The 19,632-nt window shown below is 46.4% G+C and overlaps 1 protein-coding gene across 4 annotated transcripts in view; it reads right to left on the reverse strand.

The window, feature by feature from the left end:
- Positions 1 to 480: 480 nt before the first annotated feature.
- PM20D1 (peptidase M20 domain containing 1) overlaps positions 481 to 19,632 on the reverse strand; it is a 31,709-nt gene continuing 12,557 nt past the window's right edge. Inside the window, exons 11-14 of one of the 4 annotated variants that reach the window (XR_014015159.1) lie at positions 15,753 to 15,921; positions 13,537 to 13,636; positions 12,584 to 13,022; positions 481 to 499 (exon numbers count right to left, since the gene is read on the reverse strand). Coding sequence is in view for 2 of the 4 variants with exons in the window: in XM_081225702.1 (XP_081081828.1) it covers positions 12,899 to 13,022; positions 13,537 to 13,636; positions 15,753 to 15,921 (393 nt within the window). In the remaining 2 variants the exon portion in view is untranslated. Of the gene's footprint in view, positions 500 to 8,045; positions 13,023 to 13,056; positions 13,307 to 13,536; positions 13,637 to 15,752; positions 15,922 to 19,632 lie in introns of those variants that run through there. The other 3 variants (XR_014015160.1, XM_081225702.1, XM_081225703.1) reach the window with 3 other exon arrangements.

Genomic DNA, 19,632 nt, shown 5'->3' on the forward strand with positions numbered 1-19,632 from the left:
TTTTGGTTGCGTTGCGTCTTCGTTGCTGCACACGGGCTTTCTCTAGTTGCGGTGAGTGGGGGCTGCTCTTCATTGCGGTGCATGGGCTTCTCATTGCGGTGGCTTCTCTTGTTGTGGAGCACGGGCTCTAGGTGCACGAGCTTCAGTAGTTGTGGCATGCGGGCTCAGTAGTTGTGGCACGGGCTCAGTAGTTGTGGCTCACAGGCTCTAGAGCACAGGCTCAGTAGTTGTGGCACACAGGCCTTGGTTGCTCCGCGGCATGTGGGATCTTCTCGGCCCACGGCTCGAACCCGTGTCTTCTGCATTGGCAGGCAGATTCTTAACCACTGTGCCACCAGGGAAGTCCCTCAGTTGGTACTATTTTGTGTCTGGCTTCTCTCACTCAGTATGATGTTTGTGAAATTCATGCATATTGTTGTGGTAGCAGTAGCTCATTTATTTTCATTGCTGTATGGTGTGCCATTGCAGATGTTGATGAAAAAATTAATTAATAGTCAATCTAAGAAAGAAATAGAAAATTTTATTCGAGACAATCGGAGGATTATAACTCAGGAGACAGCTTTTCAGAAACCTCTGAGGACTGTTCTGCCCATTAAAGGTCAAAGCACAGTTATATACATTTTTGAGACAAAGGTTTGTACACCAAATGACATATTGACAGTTTATGCAATCCAGATCTGCAGTGTAAAGTAAGTAGTGGGTCATCATGACCCCTTACAGGATTGAGAAGGAATATTATCTCCTAAGGAGGTCTGGTTAATACAGATGCACAATACACACTAAAGGGGAAGGAGGAGGCCCAAGTGGGAGAGAAAACTTTTTTGTTTAAATTTTTCCTGTCTTGTAATAAAATATGAATTTTATCTTATCACCATTAAATGCATATACCACAATTTATTTTTCTATTATTCTGGTGGACATTTGGGTTGTTCTCAGTTTGGGATTGTTATCAATAATGCTGCTATAACAGTTTTGTTTCTGTTCTTTGGTACACTTATGTTTCTATTTCTGTTGGATATATACCTAGGAACAGACTTACTGGGTCATAGGATATGTTTATATGTTTAGTGTCAATAAATGCTACTAAATAATTTTCCAAAGTGCTCATGTTAGTTTACACTCCTGCTGGCAGTGTCTTAGAATTCCAGTTGCTCCACATCATCATCAACACTTTGTACTGTCAATCTATAAAGATTTAAAAATGTTAGCCATTCTGGTGGGTGTGCAGTGGTATCTCATTGTGGTTCAGATTTGCATTTCCTTGGTAACCAGTGAGATTAAGCACCTTTTCATATATTTATTTACTATTTGGATATCTGTTAAGTACTTTGTCTATTTCTTTGTCCACTTTCTATTAGGCCTTCTGTCTTATTGCTTTATAGGATTTAAAAAAAATTATTTGTTTTATTTATTTATTTTTGGCTGTGTTGGGTCTTCGTTGCTGTGTGCAGGCTTTCTCTAGTTGCGGTGAGTGGGGGCTACTCTTCATTGTGGTGCGCGGGCTTCTCATTGCGGTGGCTTCTCTTGTTGTGGAGCATGGGCTCTAGGCGCATGGGCTTCAGTAGCTGTGGCTCAGGGGCTCTAGGGCATAGGCTCAGTAGCTGTGGCACACGGGCTTAGTTGCTTCGCGGCATGTGGGATCTTCTCGGACCAGGGCTCGAACCCATGTCCCCTGCATTGGCAGGCAGATTCTTAACCACTGCACCACCAGGGAAGCTCTATAGGATTTCTTTATACATTTCAGATATGAGTTCTTTGTTGGTTACGGGTACTTCAAATATTTCTATGAGTATATAAATACAGAAGGCCCCAGTTTTGGGGTCTTCTGAAGCCTCAGGGCCACTGGGACAGACTGTATTTTGATCACTAGTGTACTCCCAGCTCCTAGCACTTAGTAGGTACTAAATAAATATGTGGAATGAAGGATGGATGAGATGGATGAGACTCATTCAGGCAGTCTGCCCTGTGCTGCGCTGATTCCTAGGGCCAAACACTGAAAGGGGATGGAGGGAGCAGATTTCCTTCCAGCCCAGCCAGCGGTGACCTTGGGAAGGGGAAGACACCCAGCCCTTGCCTACTGAAAAAAGCAGAAATAGCTACAGTCTGTGAAGAGAGAAGCAGGGATGTAGGGAGCAGAGGTCACAGTTGAAAAGACAGGAATTACAAGCAGGTAGCAAGCCAGCCAGATACTTCAGAAGGAGAGACTCGGAGGTGGAGGGGGCGGTGGTGTCAAGGAGACAGTAAGGGTCTCTGAACATCACAGTGGACCTTTGTATGACAAGAGCCTTCAAGGTCACGCAGGCGCTACTCCTGCTTACTCTTTTTTTTCTTTTGGCCGAGCTGCTCGGCATGCGGGATCTTAGTTCCCCCATCAGGGCTTGAACTGGGGCCCTGGCAGTGAAAGCACTGAGACCTAACTACTGTACTGGACTGCCAGGGAATTCCCTCCTGCTTACTCTTTTTTAAAAAATATCTTTATTGGGGTATAATTGCTTTCCTCCTGCTTACTCTTTTTTTTTTTTTGCGGTATGCGGGCCTCTCACTGTTGTGGCCTCTCCCGTTGTGGAGAACAGGCTCCGGACGCGCAGGCTCAGTGGCCATGGCTCACGGGCCCAGCCGCTCCGCGGCATGTGGGATCCTCCTGGACCGGGGCACGAACCCGTGTCACCCTGAATCGGCAGGCGGACTCTCAACCACTGCGCCATCAGGGAATCCCCTCCTCCTGCTTACCCTTAAAGCTTGTTAGTTGAGAGAGCTCTTCTACACTTTTCCTTTCCAAAGGAGATGCCTTGAGACTGGTTGTGGGGTCTCATTCCTACCTCCCCAATAAGGAACTTTCTTCTTCAGATCTGGCTTTAACTTCGTTATGGCTGTAATATCCATCCTGAAGATGAAAGACCACTGAGTCCCTGCCAGCCCCTTCATCTCCAGAAAGTCTTTCCCCAGGCCTGTTGTGTTCTCTCGCAGTGTTCTGTCACTGTCTTTCTCTCCACTGTCCTCTCCTTCCCCTCCTTCAGCTATAGCTGATACCAGGTCAGGTCAGAAGTCTGACCAACTCCCATGACTACAGAAGAGAAATTGCTCCCTTGCAACACTGCAAAAAACTCACAGCATCCCCTCCCTCCAGAAGACAATGAGGCTAGAAGCTGCTCCAGAACTTTCTATACAGGATAAGCTTGGGGGCTTAGCAGTTTAGCCGGAGAGGGGTTGATGAAGTGTCATGAAATGGCACTTGTATAGCAGGCACAGCGTTTCACTTAGAGTATGAGATTGTTGGTGGGGGTGGAGGAGGATTCGGGGGAAGGAGGAGGTGTTGATCACTGGCCAGGGGCCAGTGGAGGAGCCTGTGAGGGAAGTACCTCCGTGGGCGGCCCTCTTCAGTCTTGCTTGGCACTTTTCTAATATATGGTTCATTTAGCTTCTATCCTGAGGTCCTCCAGGTCCCTTGGCCTTCTTTCAGGAACAGCTGCTATCTACCAGTGGCTTCTCCATGAACCACCTGGATGCTCATCCTGAAACATTATAAAATTCCAGAGCCCTGTAAATCCTGGATCCCCTAACTAGCATGGTATAGTCACAAGACTAGCCTGACATGGCTGGAAAGTTTTCTGTCTTTTGTTTCGGCTGGGGAAGGGATGCCCCCTCCCATTTTTCCCTTTGCTATAACCCCTCCCCAGCTACCTCCCTCCCAGAGGTCAACTTCTTTCCTGCTGCCCTGAGCTAAGGTGATATCCCCTTCCGGCTTTATTCAGTTCTAGGAGGATGTAGTGATGGGGGTGGATGGGGAAGTGTGGCCATCTGTGCTCAAAGCTAGTTGCTCTCACCATCCCCTTTTCTTCTAACTGAGCTCTCCTTTCCCAAAGCCCCCTGGGTACTCTCCCTGGATTCCTTTAGGCTGGATGGTTCCAGGTATTTTGGAACTGCAGTTCTGAAATTACTGGGTATAACTGGGAAGAGTTAGCAGCAAGCAAAATAGTCTGGTGAGCTATAGCTGGGGAGATGAAGTAATCTGTGAGAGAGGCAGAGTTGCGGAGTGGAATGTGCCACAGCTTTGCAATCACATGGGTTTGAATCCATGCTCCGTCATATATTAGGTATGTGACCTTGAGCAAACTCCTTTATGTCTCTGAGCCATTATCTAAAAAATGGAGACACTACTCTCTTTCTTAGAGATGCTGTGAAGATTAGTGATACCATAGCATTTGGAACATTTCCCACACACGGTAGGACTAGTATGATTTCACCAAAGAGGAAGAGCCACAAACAAGAATTAGGCATCTGGAAGGGGCAGCTCAGGCTCTCTCTGGGACTCACACTGAGGTCTAGACTTCACAGAGTGTGAGGGCACTCCTAACTGCAAAGTGTTAAAGATGGACCATCTCTGTCACATGGACGTGGGTGGGGAGATAGTCTGGGGGGGCAGCACTCCTGCAGTAAGTTATCGGCCAAAGATGAGTAAGCTTGATCTTTCCAGAGACAGGATGCAAGAAGATCATGTTTTGCAAACCAGATTATCTAGTTTCAAAATGCCCTCTGTGTTTACTGCCCTTTGATTGTCTGCTAGCCCAGGGTTTCCTAAACAGGCTTGGTCATAGGAATCTCCTGTGGGCACTTCTTTTAAAATATAGATTTCCAGGCTTCTCTCCTGGAAATTCTGTTTCCAAAGATCTGGTGCCAGGCCAGGAAATCCACCCTTTTAATTAGTGCACGAGATGACTCCCATGATCTGACCAGTTTGGGGAACAGTGCCCCAACCCTGTGGTTCTCAATCAAGGCTACATATTAGAACAATATGCCTTTGTCATAAGAGGAAACACTGAACACTTGGAAGGCTCTGGAAGTCTTCAAAGACATGGAGATGCTTCAGCTGAATCTTCCTGTGTGGATTTACATATTGACTTATTTAATCCTAATAATGACTCTATGAAGTAGGCTGTTGCAACATAACAGCTCAAAACCAAGTCAGTGGATTGGAGAAAAGTAGGTGTATTCAAAAGTTATTTAGGTTAGTGATTAGGGAAATGCAAATCAAAACCACAAGGGAGGGTTTCCCTGGTGGCGCAGTGGTTAAGAATCCGCCTGCCAATGCGGGGGACATGGGTTCGAGCCCTGGTCTGGGAAGATCCCACATGCCGCGAAGCAGCTAAGCCCGTGCGCCACAACTACTGAGCCCACGTGCCACAACTACTGAAGCCTGCGTGCCTAGAGCCAGTGCTCTGCAACAAGAGAAGCCACCACAATGAGAAGCCCGCGCACAGCAACGAAGAGTAGCCCTCGCTTGCCGCAACTAGAGAAAGCCCATGCACAGCAACAAAGACCCAACGCAGCCAAATAAATAAATTTAAAAAAAGCAAACAAAAAACCCACAAGGGACACCACTTCACAGTCACTAGGTTGCTCATAAAAAAGAGAGGAGCAAAAACCAGAAAATATAACAAGTGTTGGTGAGGATGTGGAGAAATGGGAACCCTTGTCCGTTTGCTGGTGGGAATGTAAAATGGGGCAGCTGTTGTGGACACAGTTCAATGTTTCCTCAAAAAGCTTAACGCAGAATTACCATATCACCCAGCAATTCCAGTGCTAAGTATATGCCCAGAAGAATTGAAAACAGAGGAGAAAAGCATTCTAGTTAGAGGAAACAGAGTGACATGTCAGGTAGGCAAGGGAGACTGTGGCATTTTCAGGAACAGCAGAGTTTTCAACGTGTGGCTGCACGCATGTAGAGAAATGGAGGGTGAAAGATGAAATGTAGTCTTTGATGATTAAGTTACACAACTTAAGACGTATTGTTTGATGTGTTGGTTTTGTTTTCCCAACTAGGCTACAAAGTCCTTGAACATAGAGGCTTTATGTTTTAAAATTTATATTAATTTTTAATGCCTTGGCTGACACCGTCTACTATTTTAAAGACTATTTTCTTTTTGGCCACACCACGCGGCTTATGGGACCTTAGTTCCCTGACCTAGGATTCAACCTGGTGCCCTGAAAGCACCGAGTCCTAACCACTGGTCCACCAGGGAATTCCCTAAAGATTATTTTTTAAGAGCAGTTTTAAGTTTACAATAAAGTTGAGAGAATGATACAGAGATTTTCCATATACCCCTTGTCCGCATATGTGCATAGCCTCCCCTGTTATCAACACCACTCATTAGAGTGGTACATTTTTCACCGAGGATGAACCAACGTCGACATCATAATCGCCCAAAGTCCATAGTGTGCCTTAGGGTTCACTCTTGGTGTTGTACATCCTATGGGTTTGGACTAATGTATAATGATACATCTCTCTCACTATACTATCATACAGAGTATTTTCACTGCCCTAAAAATCCTCTGTGCTCTGCCTATTCATTTCTTTTTAGCCCTAAATAATATACCATTGGCTGGATGTACCAGAGTTATTTATCCATTCATCTACTGAAGGATATCTTGGTTGCTTCCAAGTTTTGGCAATTATGAATGAAGCTGTTGTAAACATACATGTGAAGGTTTTTGTGTAGATATAATTTTCCAACGCCTTTGGGTAAATATCGAGGAACACGATTGTTGGGTCACGTGGTAAGAGTTTGTTTAGTTTCATGAGAAACTACCAAACTGTCTTCCAAAGTGACTACTATTTTGTATTTCCACCAGCAATGGAAGAGAGTTCTGTTGCTCCACATCCCCAATACCATTTGATGTCGTCAGTGTTCTGGATTTTGGCCTACAATTATAACAGGTGGCTAGTGGTACCTCACTGTTTCAATTTGTATTTCCCTGATAACATATGATGTGGAGCATCTTTTCACCTGCTTATTTGCCATCTGTGGATCTTTGGTGAGCTGTCTGTCTGTTAAGGTCTTTGACCCTTTTTTTTTTTTTTTTTTTTTTGTGGTACGCGGGCCTCTCACTGCTGTGACCTCTCCCGTTGCGGAGCACAGGCTCCGGATGCGCAGGCTCAGCAGCCATGGCTCACGGGCCCAGCCGCTCTGCGGCATGTGGGATCTTCTCAGACCGGGGCACGAACCCGTGTCCCCTGCCTCGGCAGGCAGACTCTCAACCACTGCGCCACCAGGGAAGCCCTTTGGCCCATTTTTTAACTGGGTTGTTTGGGTTCTTACTGTTCAGTTTTAAGAGTTCTTTGTATGTTTTGGATAACAGTCCCTTATCAGACGTGTCTTTTAACATGCTAATTTAAATTTACAAATTTGGTTCTTCTTCCTTGATCATACCCTAAGATATTGAGTCTCATTTATTCTTGTAGTGTTAATTTATGGTGCTATGTTGATGACTCCCAAATATCTTTGTCTTAGACTTTCTTCTTAGCTCTGGACTTGGGTGCCTCAACACTTCCCACTTGTCATATCCGAAATGGAGCTCGTCATCTCCTAGATATCTACTCCTTCTTCAGTCTTCCCCTTCTCAGTAAATGTAATCACTCTCCTATTTGCTCAGGTCAGCTGGCTGGGAGTCATTCTTGACTCCTTCCTCTATTTCTCCATCTCCCTACCATCCATCAACCACCAAGTGCCATCCATTGGCTCCACCTCCTAAGGACTTTTTTTTGGATTGATTTGTTTAATTGAGGTAAAATTCACATTACATAAAATCAATCATCTAAAAGCATACAATTCACTTGTTAATGGAGAAACAGCAAGGTCCTACTGTAAAGCACAGAGAACTATATTCAGTATCCTATGATAAACCATAATGGAAAAGAATATTTAAAAAAAGAATGTATATATAACTGAATCACTTTGTTGTACTGCAGAAATTAACATAACTTTGTAAATCAACTATACTTCAATAAATAAAATAAAAGCATACAATTCACCAACACAGAAAACAAACTTATGATTACCAAAGGGGAAGCGGGGGAGATAAATTAGGAATTTGGGTTTAACAGATACACACTACTATATATAAAATAAATAAACAACGAGTATAGCAGAGGGAACTATATTCAATATCTTGTAATAACCTATAACGGAAAAGAATCTGAAAAAAAAAGAATAACCTAAAATGAAAGAAAAATGTTTCACGTGTACACTTTTCTGTACACGTGAAACATTTTAAATCAAGTATACTTCAATTTAAAAAAATACGATCCGGTTAGCATTTAGTACATTTACAATATTGTGCAACTATTACCTCTATTTAGTTACATTTTCATCACACCAAAAGGAAACCACTTAATCATTAATCACTCCCCACTCCCCCCTCCCCCTAGCTCCTGGCAATCACTAGCCTGATTTCTGTCTCTATGGATTTTCCTATTTTGGACGTTTCATAAAAGTGGAACCATGTAATATGTGACGTTTTGTGTCTGGCTTCTTTCTCTCAGCATAATGAGTTCAAGGTTCACCCATGGTGAAGCACGTGTCATTGCTTTTCATGGCCGACTAATAGTCCACAGTATGGATACAATGTATTTTGTTTATCCATTCACCTGTTGACGGACATTTGGTTTGTTTCCACCTTTTGGCTATTGTGAATAGTACTGCTAGGAGTACAAACTTTTGTTTGAATACATGTGTTCAGTTCTTTTGAGTATATGCTTCGGAGTGGAATTGCTGGGTGATATGGTAATTCTATGTTTAACTTTTGGAGGAAACAATAAACAGTTTTCCACAGCAGCGGCACCATTTTGCATTCCTGCCAGCAAAGGCACCAGGGTTCCAATTGCCCCACATCCTCACCAACACTTGTTGTTTTCCTCTTTTTTAACTATGGCTAATCTAGTAGATGTGAAGGGGTATCCCTTGTGGTTTCGATTTGCATTTCCCTAATGACTAACCTAAATAACTTTTTAATACACCTACCTGTCTGCAATCCACTGACTCGATTTTTCAACTGTTACATTGCAACAGCCTACTTCCTAGGGTAATTATTAGTATTAAATGATTATACACGCAAATCTATCTATATCTAGATATCTAGATATCTAGATATAGATAGATATAATTATTTAGAACAGTGCCTGGAATAGAGTAATCACTGTGTAAGTGTTAGAAAGAAGGAATAAAAGGAAGAAAAGAAGGATGGAAAGATGGAAGGAAGGAAAAATAACCTCTTAACTATTCTTCCCTTTCCCATTGTCCCTAAGTCAAGCTCCAAAATTCCTATCCTGACTTACAAGGCCCAAACAGGCGTCCTTTCAGTTTCCTGAAGGCAGCAGGCTCTCATTTGCACACTCTATTCTGTCTGGCACATCTTCCACCGCTCCCCCCACCCCATTCTCCCCAATTCTTTGCTTTGTTAACTCTTATTCAATCTTGAAGTCTTAGCTTATTCATGACCTCCTTACCACAGAGGCCTTCCTGATTTCCCCGACTGGGCACCATGGGGTATATGAAATAAGACCTTATCTCTTAGACCTGGGCAAGAGAGCTCCTTGCCCTGGGCTTCATGCTTTAGAAGGTACCATAGATTACAGCCATAAAAGAACTAAATCTATTAAAAACCTAGAGGTGTTTCTGTCACTTGGGATTCAGCACTCAGTGCTGGCCCAGAGCACCTGTCACCCTAAACACATATTTCTAAGACTAACATAGTTCAGGCCCCAGAGAAACGCTTTTCTCCATAAATTGCCCTGTGTCTTCAGAAAAAAAAAAAAAAATTACATCTGAAATGCCCTGAAGATTTGTGTGTTGTGTCACTGTGAACTTTGGAGACAGACGTAGCTTTGGAGTGCAGGGAGGAATTCAGCTGTCAAAGTGCTTAGCTAAGGGAAAAGAAAATTGACTTGTCAAGTCCTTCCTCTCATATAGCATGACGGTAATAGATTCCTGCGCGGCATGTTATTTCCCAGGAGTGCTGAGCGACCATTATCTTGATCCTCTTTGAGTCCCAATTTCTGGTTTTGGAGGAACTCATGAATTAGTGTAATATTTGCAACATTGCACATGGTGGCTGAGGAACATTTTGTACTATTAAATAATTTATAGCATTCTTACATTTGTAGGTCTAGATGTCACATATATGAAATGATACTTATCCTTTTTATTGATAGCCTCATGGACACTGAACACAAAAATTGCAAATAGTTTCATTGTTATTAAAATATTTAATTAGGTTTAGCATTTGAAAAAATTAATGAAGTGTCCAACTCTTCAGTAGGAACTTTGTCTCTCTTATTTCCTCTGGGAGAAAAGAATACTGGGTCTAGAATGGCCAAGTTTTTAGCAACTCAGGCTCAAAATCAAGGGACTTCAGCCAAAATTTACTCCTTTCCTTTCCCACTTTCTTTGCTTATGAATATTTTGTCTTCCTTCCAACCTTAGGGAGGTGTGAGTGAGAAGCTTGAGCTGAGTCCTTGATGGGGGTGTGTGGTGTACTTGTGATTATCTGCTGGAGCTCTTTCATGTGGATTTGGGGAGTGGCAGATGGATGAAGGCAGGGGAGGAGGAAAGTCCCAGATTCATTGTACCATCCTGCCCGGAATCTTAGGGCTCACGTTGTTCTGGCCAGCACTTTCAGCTGCTCTTTCTGGAAAACTTCAGGGGACACAGGGCTGGAATTTCTGTGTTCTCAGAGCCAGGATTCGGAGCAGTTGCTTCTCAAGGCTTTCCTTCCCACTCCAGGGGCTCAGAAGACTATTGCTTCTGATGCTCGAAGAGAGTGGTGAGACCAGACAGGGACAGGGTTTCCTGCTCACTCTTCTCCCAGTTATCCCACAGATCATTAGAGACCTGGCTGTCCCCAAACTCAAGAAGGGGGAAGAGCTGAACCCAGAAGCAGGGGGTGGGTGTGTAAGGAATGCTGGCAGACGGATGGAGAGGTGTGACTAGGGAGAGGTCAGCCAGGGGAACAGAGAGCTTGAGCTAAGAACCAAATCCAACAGTAGAACAGCCTTTGTCCTTGAGATCTCCCTGGGTCAGAATGAATGAGCCAGACACCACAGGTTCTTGGGGCAGGCAGTGTGGTGTGACTGAAAAAGCACTGGACTTGGGGATTTTTGAGCTGCATTTGAAGGCTGCCCCTTAAGAACTGTGTAATCTGGGCAAATGACTTCTCCGAGCCTCAGTTTCCTCTTCAGTACTATTAGCACAGGCTTTGGATGCAGACAGACTCTGCCCCTAACACCTGCATGACAAATTACTTAACCTCTGAGCCTTAGTTGCCTCATCTGTTAAAAACAGGGGCAATAACACCTTTGGAGTGATTGTCGGTATTAAATAACATAATCAATGGGAAGTAGATTTCATCAGTCACATAGGATCATGGAATAACAATGAGCTTGGGGCCAAGTGACATGGGTTTGAATCTGCCTCCAGCTAGATGCGTAACTTCTCTGAGAACCAACTCCTCCTCTGTAAGAAAAATGACTGCCTTCTTCACGGGGTTTCTTATGTGGCTCCGATGAGATAAGGTGTTGTGAAAGCACTTTGTACAGCTCTGCACAAATGTGAAGAATCCTTTTTGTTCTTCAGCTCACCCTCTAACAAAGGCTGAATAAGTACTGAATTGGCCAAGAAAGGGAGGGCGAGGGAAGGAATGTGAATCTTAGGGGGAGTAGCAGACAACCTCAAATAATTCCTGCACTGTTTCTAACACTTTCCATTAGGCCCCAGCTCCTAAGAACAGCTCACATCCACAGGCAGGCAGGAGGGGCCGGGCGTTGTGAGGAGGGAAAAGGAGCCCACTGCCATCAAACCCCAGGAAGGCATGGAAGGTCCTTGTCTGGAGAGGAAAAAAAGAGGGAGTCTCTCAGGTCTCAGCTTCCTCTGTGTCTCCCTCCATGACCTTGACTCCCTCGTGATCCACAAAGCACCGCTCCCAGCCTTGAGCCAAGAAATGCTGCCTTTCAATGCCCCCCACCTGACAGCTACTGAGCAGATTCCAATATGCTCAGGCTTAGATTCCAGAGAAAAAAGACAGGAGCTCTGCAGTCCCCTAAGGGAGGGCAGCTCGCCCCTCCCCCTGCCCCACCAGCCAGAGCAGAGCCCCTCCAGGCAGTCCCCCCACCCCATGTCCTCCACTTCTCTTTGATAAGTCTGAATTAGGACATGATGCCAGCATCCTGCTGGTCCTGGGCTCCAGAGAGAGGCTGCCCTTCTCCTGGGAGCTCAGCCCGTGGGATGTGCAAGGGAAATGTTTCCACAGATTAGTGCCTCCTGGGGTGGGACAGCAGCAGCAGGTGGCAGGAACAGGGCAGGGGAGGGAGCAAAGCCCAGGGAGCCCTTGGGAGGAGCCCAAGGACAGAGGCTTTCTTCTCCAGGCTCCAGCCTCCAGAACCAGGAGGTCTGGGGTTCCTTCAAAGCCCCCTGCCTCCGTTTTACCCCCCAGCTGATGCGGCATAGACCATTTTATTTGACCAATTGTTGTGGTAATTATGGGAGTATCTATCATAGTTTGACTAAGTCTTGCTCCAGGTGTAGAATAAAAGGGAGGATAAGGGGAGAGATGCAGGGGCAGGAGAGGAGAGATGAAGAGCCAGCTAAACAATCCAAGAACGGGGGGTGGGGGAGGAAAGGAAATTACAGCAAGAAGAAATATATAAGCCATGGAAAAGGCAGCCCAACAAGCGTGCCCTAAATTAAACACTTGTAGAAGGTCAAATCTGGTTGATATTTTTCAAATCTACATTTGTTCAGTCAGGACTTACCAAGGAGCAGTTAAATCACCAGCGTGAGACAGACAGGCCAGATACCTTCTAAGGCAGGGACAAGAAGGCAGTAAGCAAATGCTGGTCAGCTGAGGGATGGAGTTGCCGGGAGGAAGGGAGAAGCCGGGTTCCTGCTGGCCTTCCCCTTCTCCCTGGCCTTGTTCTTGAGCGTTGAGTGAGTTCAGGAGTGAGCAAGGCAGGTGGGTGAGGTCATTATAATGTGACTTTGACCCAAAGATTCATCAACACTGGCTTCCCCCTTGGGTTAGTCCTGGCCCAGCATCAGCCATCCCTAAGCCAGCTGGCTCCCCGACCTCACAGTTCGTGCAGGTGAGGAACTGGCCTTGGGTCTGCGTCAGCGTTCTGGATGAACTCGAAGATGAATTTCACCTGGGTCTCGTAGGCTTGGACTGAGATTTTCTCATTGATTCCGTGGATGCTGAGGGAAAGAGATTTGGGGGGAGAGTCCATTGCTCTAGTACAAGTGTTATTACAGAGCACCCCCCACCCTACATCCCCTGAAGCCATTGGCCTTTGACCCTCCAGGGGTAGGAAGTGGGCAAGGTGGGAGCAGCCCTTTGTAGGAAGCGAGGTTTCATATGACAGGTTGGTCATCTCTCCAGGATCCGTGTCCATGGCGAAGAACAGTGGGGGCAGATAATAATAAACTCCTGGGGACTGCAAATCATCTCCTGCTCTGGAATCCATTTGATCATTTCTCCTCTGAGGGAAAGTTATCTTTTAATTCTAAGGCCAGAATTCCAGCTAGACTTATCTCTAAGCCAGCCACCCCCCACCCCACATTACTAGGGGCACAATATCTTTATTTTAGTTTGTGCAAACCCTGGGTTTCTCCCATTCTGTGGACTGTCAGAAGAACGGCGTGGGAAAGGGACAGGTCCGATGTATCTCCTCTCTCCACCAAGCTGTCCAAACCTGTTCCATTCACTCACCTGCTGAAGCTCTGAGGCTGCAGGTAGATGGGGTTGAACCGGTAGATGCCAGTGGTCAGGTTCGTATAGTGTCTGCTGTCTGTGTTGCCAATACAAGTACCTAGAAAGGAAGAATCAAGAGGAATGGGGCTTTATGTGAGCAGCCAAGCCAAGGAAGTGGTGGCAGGTGGGCTATCTGGGAATTTGGGACCCCTGTGTCACCACAGAAGATGTCTGGCCCTTCCTTGGAAGGCTGAGGCTATGAATTTTTGTCCTCAGGCTACCCATTCTCAAGACCTTTCTAAAACACCACTTCAGCCAGGAACATGGGATATCTTCCCAAAGACATTAATGAGACATCCCTTGAATGGTCCGAAGTGCCCTCTCTCCGTGATGACCATGGAGGCCAACAGCATCATTTCATACCCACAGCCAGGTTACTCTAGAAATCTAGATATCCAGAAATCTAAGTACCTCTTCCCTGTTGCCTGGGTTCTCTCGTATATCACCCAGGTCAGAAATAAACACTCTCTGGGGGAATTTTACTGCTATAAAATGCAATCGTCTTCAAGTAGAACATAATTTCCTGTTATTCTTGTCCTCTGAAGGATGACTCTGTCTTCCTAGAGCCAAACTTCAGGTTTGGAAAGTCCCAGGATACTCTCTAGTGTCCCACTCTCCTGAAGGTAGCAGGTCACCCCCTTCCCCAGTAGGAGTGTTCTTTGAAAAAAGACCCCCTGGAACATCAGTTAAAGTGTGGTGGGAGGACGTGGGATGGTAATCTGTGTTTTGTTCGACTTTCCACTCCTGGTTTTAAATGGATAATCAGCCCCTTCACAATTCCTGGCTTTGGGGATTTCTGCCAGTTGATGCCTGCCTATCTTTATTCTGTAAAAGCCCAACTCTGTTGATGGGATTATGGCAGAAAAGAAAGGAGAGGGTAAGATAGGGAGCCTTTGAGGGCCAAGAGAGGAGAATCTGGGAGTGTGCAAGCCAGGGTTCCTAGATGGTGGGGGCCCAGGCCCTGCTCTGTGGCTAGAGTCCAAGCAGGTGGCAAATCTCAGAGGGTACATTCAGGGTATGTTCTTGGGTCTAGAGTCCAAGATCTCACCCCCTAGACAGGCCAGGGAATCCGAGAAAATCTGCAACCTGAAGTGACCTTGTGGCCAGGACAATGGATGTCTCAGAGGCAACCACAAGGACCGGCTGACCACAGACTAAGGGATCCTGATGCTATGCTGTCGCATAAGACCCCAAGGGCCTGACTCAAGGTGGTGGTGGTGGTGCTTGGAGGCTTCTATAATGTCTGAGGTTGAATTTCTGAGGAGTGGATCTGATTTAAGTTGATTAAAAAAACAAAGCTGCTCTTTTTCCCCACACCCAAGGAGCTTATGGGTGCAGAATTTCACGGTAATAATCTCTTTAAGGGCCCATGCCTAGCACAGGGGCAGGCATGGGCCCTTAGCTTAGAAAATGAGAGAATCCGTGATTAAAGCTAGATAAAAGGAAAGTGAACACAGGTCTTCACATCAGAGCATCTCTTCCTCACATCAGAGACCACAGATTCTCAAACTGTGGTCAGTCATCATCCCGGTGTCAGAATCCCCTGGGGTATTTGTTAAAAAGGCAGATTCCAGGGTCCTCTCCAGAGCTGGTTAACCTGAATCCTTGGGAGTGGGTCCAGGTAATCTGCACTTTAATAAATTCCCTAGGTGATTCTCTTCTCCTCTTAAATTTGAGAACCACTGTCTATACAGCATAGACTTGGAAGGTACGCCAGAAGACTGGGAAAGGGGCGTAGAGGCGCTGCTACCGGGAGAGGTGAAGGGGGTTACTTCAGATGGTACAGCCAGGAGGAGTTTCTGGGCTGCGGATTTTGAGCTCTGTTGCTGAACTGCTATCCTAGAATGGATCAGAACCAGATGGGGAACCTGGCCCCCTCTGTGGCTCCTCCAGAGGAGGGCGAATCGGAGCTGATCCTCTCCTCCATGCCAGACTGGCTGGCCTAGGTTAAGCAAGGACCCAGGCTTGGCTGACCTAATTTATTGTTTCTGATCCTTTCCTGTTTGCTTTTTCACTTCTAGTCAGAGGGGAAAATACAGTTCCAGTCCCATCAGGAGAGGAAGCAGCCAGCTGTTTCCAGGCTGAACAGCTGGGGTGGGGGTGGGGCAGTGGATATTAGACAGGATACAGTTCCAGCCCCCCCTCCCCCCAGCCACAGATGATGAAGTCATTACCTGGGGCAACAATGTTGACTTCCGGGAAGACAGACTGTATGGTCTGGCGGAGCAGCTGGTAGCCCAAGGCCTGATCATCAGAGGGGCTGACAGGCAGGGGGTCAAAGGCATTCAACACGTGGAACTGGATCCGGTCGTCAGCCACAATGTCCTTGGCTAGTTTTAGGACCTTGAGGGAGGAAACAAAGGGAGTTCGATTTATTAATCTGCTATCCAAGTACTGTATGAATTTAAACAGTCGTGATTTCTCTCCAGCAAGGCAGAGCCCTGGAGTTTACAGAGGAGACTCATTTTGGCACTGGGACCTCAATTTCAGCCGACTGGTTGGAGGAGATAGAAGGGCTGGTCTTCCTGGAAATCTACAGCATGGTAGATTTAGGTTAAATGTTTGGGAGGTTGCCTTACAGCCACGAGGCAGGTGGGGGATTGGAAAATCAGGAAATTGGGCCCTTTCCCTTGGGTTGAGAACCATGGGCTGGGTGAAAATGTAGAAGAGACAGCATAGTGGAAATCTCAACCGTCTCGAGACAGGGGGATAGATGTGATGACCTCACTTCAGCCTGGGAGAGTCTCTGACAGGTGGTGACAGGGTCATATACTTTCTTTCTTTCTTCTCTCTGGGCATCCCTGCTTCCTCTTTGCAACCAACTGCACTGGAGCCAGGAAGATGAGCTCAACAGACAAGAAGTCAGGAGTTGGGGGACTGATATTCAAGTTTTCTCTCTGTGCCTCCTTTCCTCAGGAAGGAACCTGAGGAAGCTTCTAGAAAATTCAGTCTGAAATGACTAGAGCTGAACTCAGCAAAAGTCCTGGTCCCAGGCAGGATGTAGACCAGACCCTGAGGATCAGGCCATGTGGAGCCATGTGGGAATGGACCAGGCAGCTGACTTAGGGTGGCCCCCCAAACCCACTCAGCCACCCAGGGAAAGCCCCAGCACTAGTCTCAACCCATCTGATCAACAGTTGTTTTAGAACTGTCTCTGACCTAGAAAGGGGAGTGTCTGTCTCATAACTGGGGGGCATTATCTCAAGAGGACCACTTTTAGGTCAGTGTCCCCTAGAAGCATGCTATGAGCTGAGTCTGGGAAGAAAATGAGGGTTCCTACTTCTGGCTTAGAAACCACCATTTAAACCAAACCAAATTCCCTGCTGTTGGATTAGGGGGAGGAGCCAACTCACTTGTCAGAGCTTATTTTCACTCTAGCACCTATGTTCCTAATACTCTGCTACAAGAATTAATATACAGTCTGGATATATTCTTGACCCACTGGAAGGTTCCTGAAATCATCCCCAGAAGTGTCTGCTGCTCCCTGTCCCAACTTACTTTAAGGTTCCTGCCTCCAGAAATTGAAGACGGCACACAGATTGGACCACCCTCAATGAGCACAAGAGCCCAGGTGTCCCACCAGCTGTTAGGATAGGTCCTGACTCAAACACCTCATTTCTACATTTCCAGTATGAAGAACATCAAAGGCATGCAATGAATGCTGGATACACACATTTTAAAAGATGTGAACCAATAAAAATAATAATGGGAGTTGTCTCATTAAGGAGCTTGCCCAAGGTTTATCCAGTTAGTATGGCTGGGCTGCGTATCCGAACGTGGTCTGACTTCACAGCGATGATGCTTTACTGCTTCCAAAGTACCTACAGGCTGAGGTGGCGTGGGGTAGAGCCAGAAAGAGGGTGGTGTTCATTTAAGATGGATTCCTTTGTGGTGTGAGTTTTGAGCCAGAATTTGAAGGAAGGATACGAAACTGATGGAGAAGAGGCAAGAGGCAGTCTGAGCATGGAGAGGGGCATGTACAAAAACTGAGGAGTAACACCAGGCTTTGTGCCACAGACAGCCACTTATTGCTGTGTGATGTTTGGCAAGCTCCTTAACCTCTGTGTCTCAGCTTGCTCACCTGTTAACAGAAGGAGGATAGTAGCACCTACCTGGTAAGGTGGTTGCTACCACTGCTGGAATATACGTAACGTGCTTAGGCTGGTTCCTGGCACTCAGTGTATGTTAGCTGTTATTTGCCTGTTTAGAATAGAGGGACCACCCTGGGCAATAATCAGAAACACAAGGATGGGACTAAGAGAAGGGACTCATCAATGGTAAGAGGGACCTCAAAGGTCACTGGAGAGCACCTCGATCCCTCATTTCTCTGAGCTCTTTTCTATTTTATGCGAAGCTGTATTTTCCTCTCAGGTGAATGATAAATTCATCGAAGGCAAGGACAATGTGTACTTAAAATTGGCAAGGTCTTGAGAGTTAGCAAGACCAGCTTCCATCCTACTGAAAGGCTGTTCATTAGAACGTCTATGAAAGGCTGTCATCAGCTTGTCCTTGAATATTTCCGGGGGTGGAAAGCTCACCGTCATGTGTTTCAATATATTCCACCTTTGCACAACCCTGTTATGAATGTCTTCCTAATAATGAACTGAGATATGGCTTCCTGTAGCATCTAACCTCCCCCCACTTCTTTTTATTTATTTTTTAAATATTCTGTAGAGTCCACAGGATAAAATAGTACAAGACACGTCAGCAGGATTTCACCTCTGCTGAGATCAGAGGCCTGTGCTCTTGCTGCCTGAATGCTGCCCCCAGGTCTTTGCTCCTTCTTGGGTTTCAGTGTAAATGCCCCCTGAGAGAGGACTGACCACTGTATTAAAGCTGCTCACTGTCCCACTCCTACCTCACGACTGCTTTGTGACACATCATCCTATGATTTTCTTTGTGGTACCTACTTCTTCTATTTGTTCATTTATTTGATTGCTTGCTTATTGCTGTCTCTACCCACTAGCACCTAAGCCCCTTTAGAATGGGAATCTTGGCTTGTTCACCATTTTCCCAAGTGCTTGGAAGAATGTCTAGCCCATAGTGGCCACTCAATAAACACTTGGTGAATGAATAAATGAAGGAAGAAAGGAATTTTCTGTAAAACACTCTAGACAGGTGGACATCCAGCCTCTGAGAAGCTCATTACCATCCAAGGTGCCATACTCCAAAACTCTCCTTTACATGGGGGCTCCCTGAAGTATCTCCCAGTGGCCTTATTTCTACTCCCTGAGGCCCATGCAGAACAAACTTTCCTTTCTACATGGTAGCCTGTTACATTTCTGAAGGCTCTTGTTCCTCACAGATGGGTGCCGGAGATCTATCTACATCCACGACATGGGAGAGACCAGCTAAAGATGGAGGAAGAGGGCTCTGGGAGCCATTTATGTTTCCATCGGATCCAGCGCAAGGCTCTGCACCCTCGGCCCTCAGACCAGCAGGGAGTGTCCCTGATGCATGGAATTGGGGCACGAGGGAGAGGAGTGACCAGGACAAAGAGGTGCTGTGTGCTTTGGGGATGACAGGGGCTTTGCATTCCTCCCTGGGGCAGGTGAGCAGGATGGGCCTAAGGATTCCGGAGATTTCACGAGATAGGCCGGGAAGGAAGGCCACTGTGGCAGGGGACTGGAGAGGAGGGAAGAGTGCCAGAACCTGGGGAGATGAAAGCCCCAGCTGGTGGAAAACAGCCCACGGAAAGGGCATAGAGTTGGAATGAGGATGGAAAAAAACTGGTGGAAAGAAGCTCAGTGAGGGGAATTCAGTGATTTCCTGGTCCCATGAGTCCCCAGGGAGAGGACAAAGGTTGGCACTGGATGAAAAGCAGCAGAGCCCAGGGCTTACACTGCCCCAGATCCCTGCCAATGCTGGGTGACTCTGGGCAGGCTGTCACTCATCCCTCCAACCCCTGCAGTGAGGGGTGTGCCTCCCACCCTGTGTGAGGACACACAACATCCTCCATAGGGAAGGCCCCAGGGAGAAAGGACCACAGAAGTCTAAATGTGGCAGACCCTCGATGACCTGACCCTTACCTTGCTTAATCCGGGAACATATTAT

The sequence above is a fragment of the Mesoplodon bidens genome (assembly GCF_964165515.1).
Source record: "Mesoplodon bidens genome assembly, chromosome: 2".
Classification (NCBI taxonomy): domain Eukaryota; kingdom Metazoa; phylum Chordata; class Mammalia; order Artiodactyla; family Ziphiidae; genus Mesoplodon; species Mesoplodon bidens.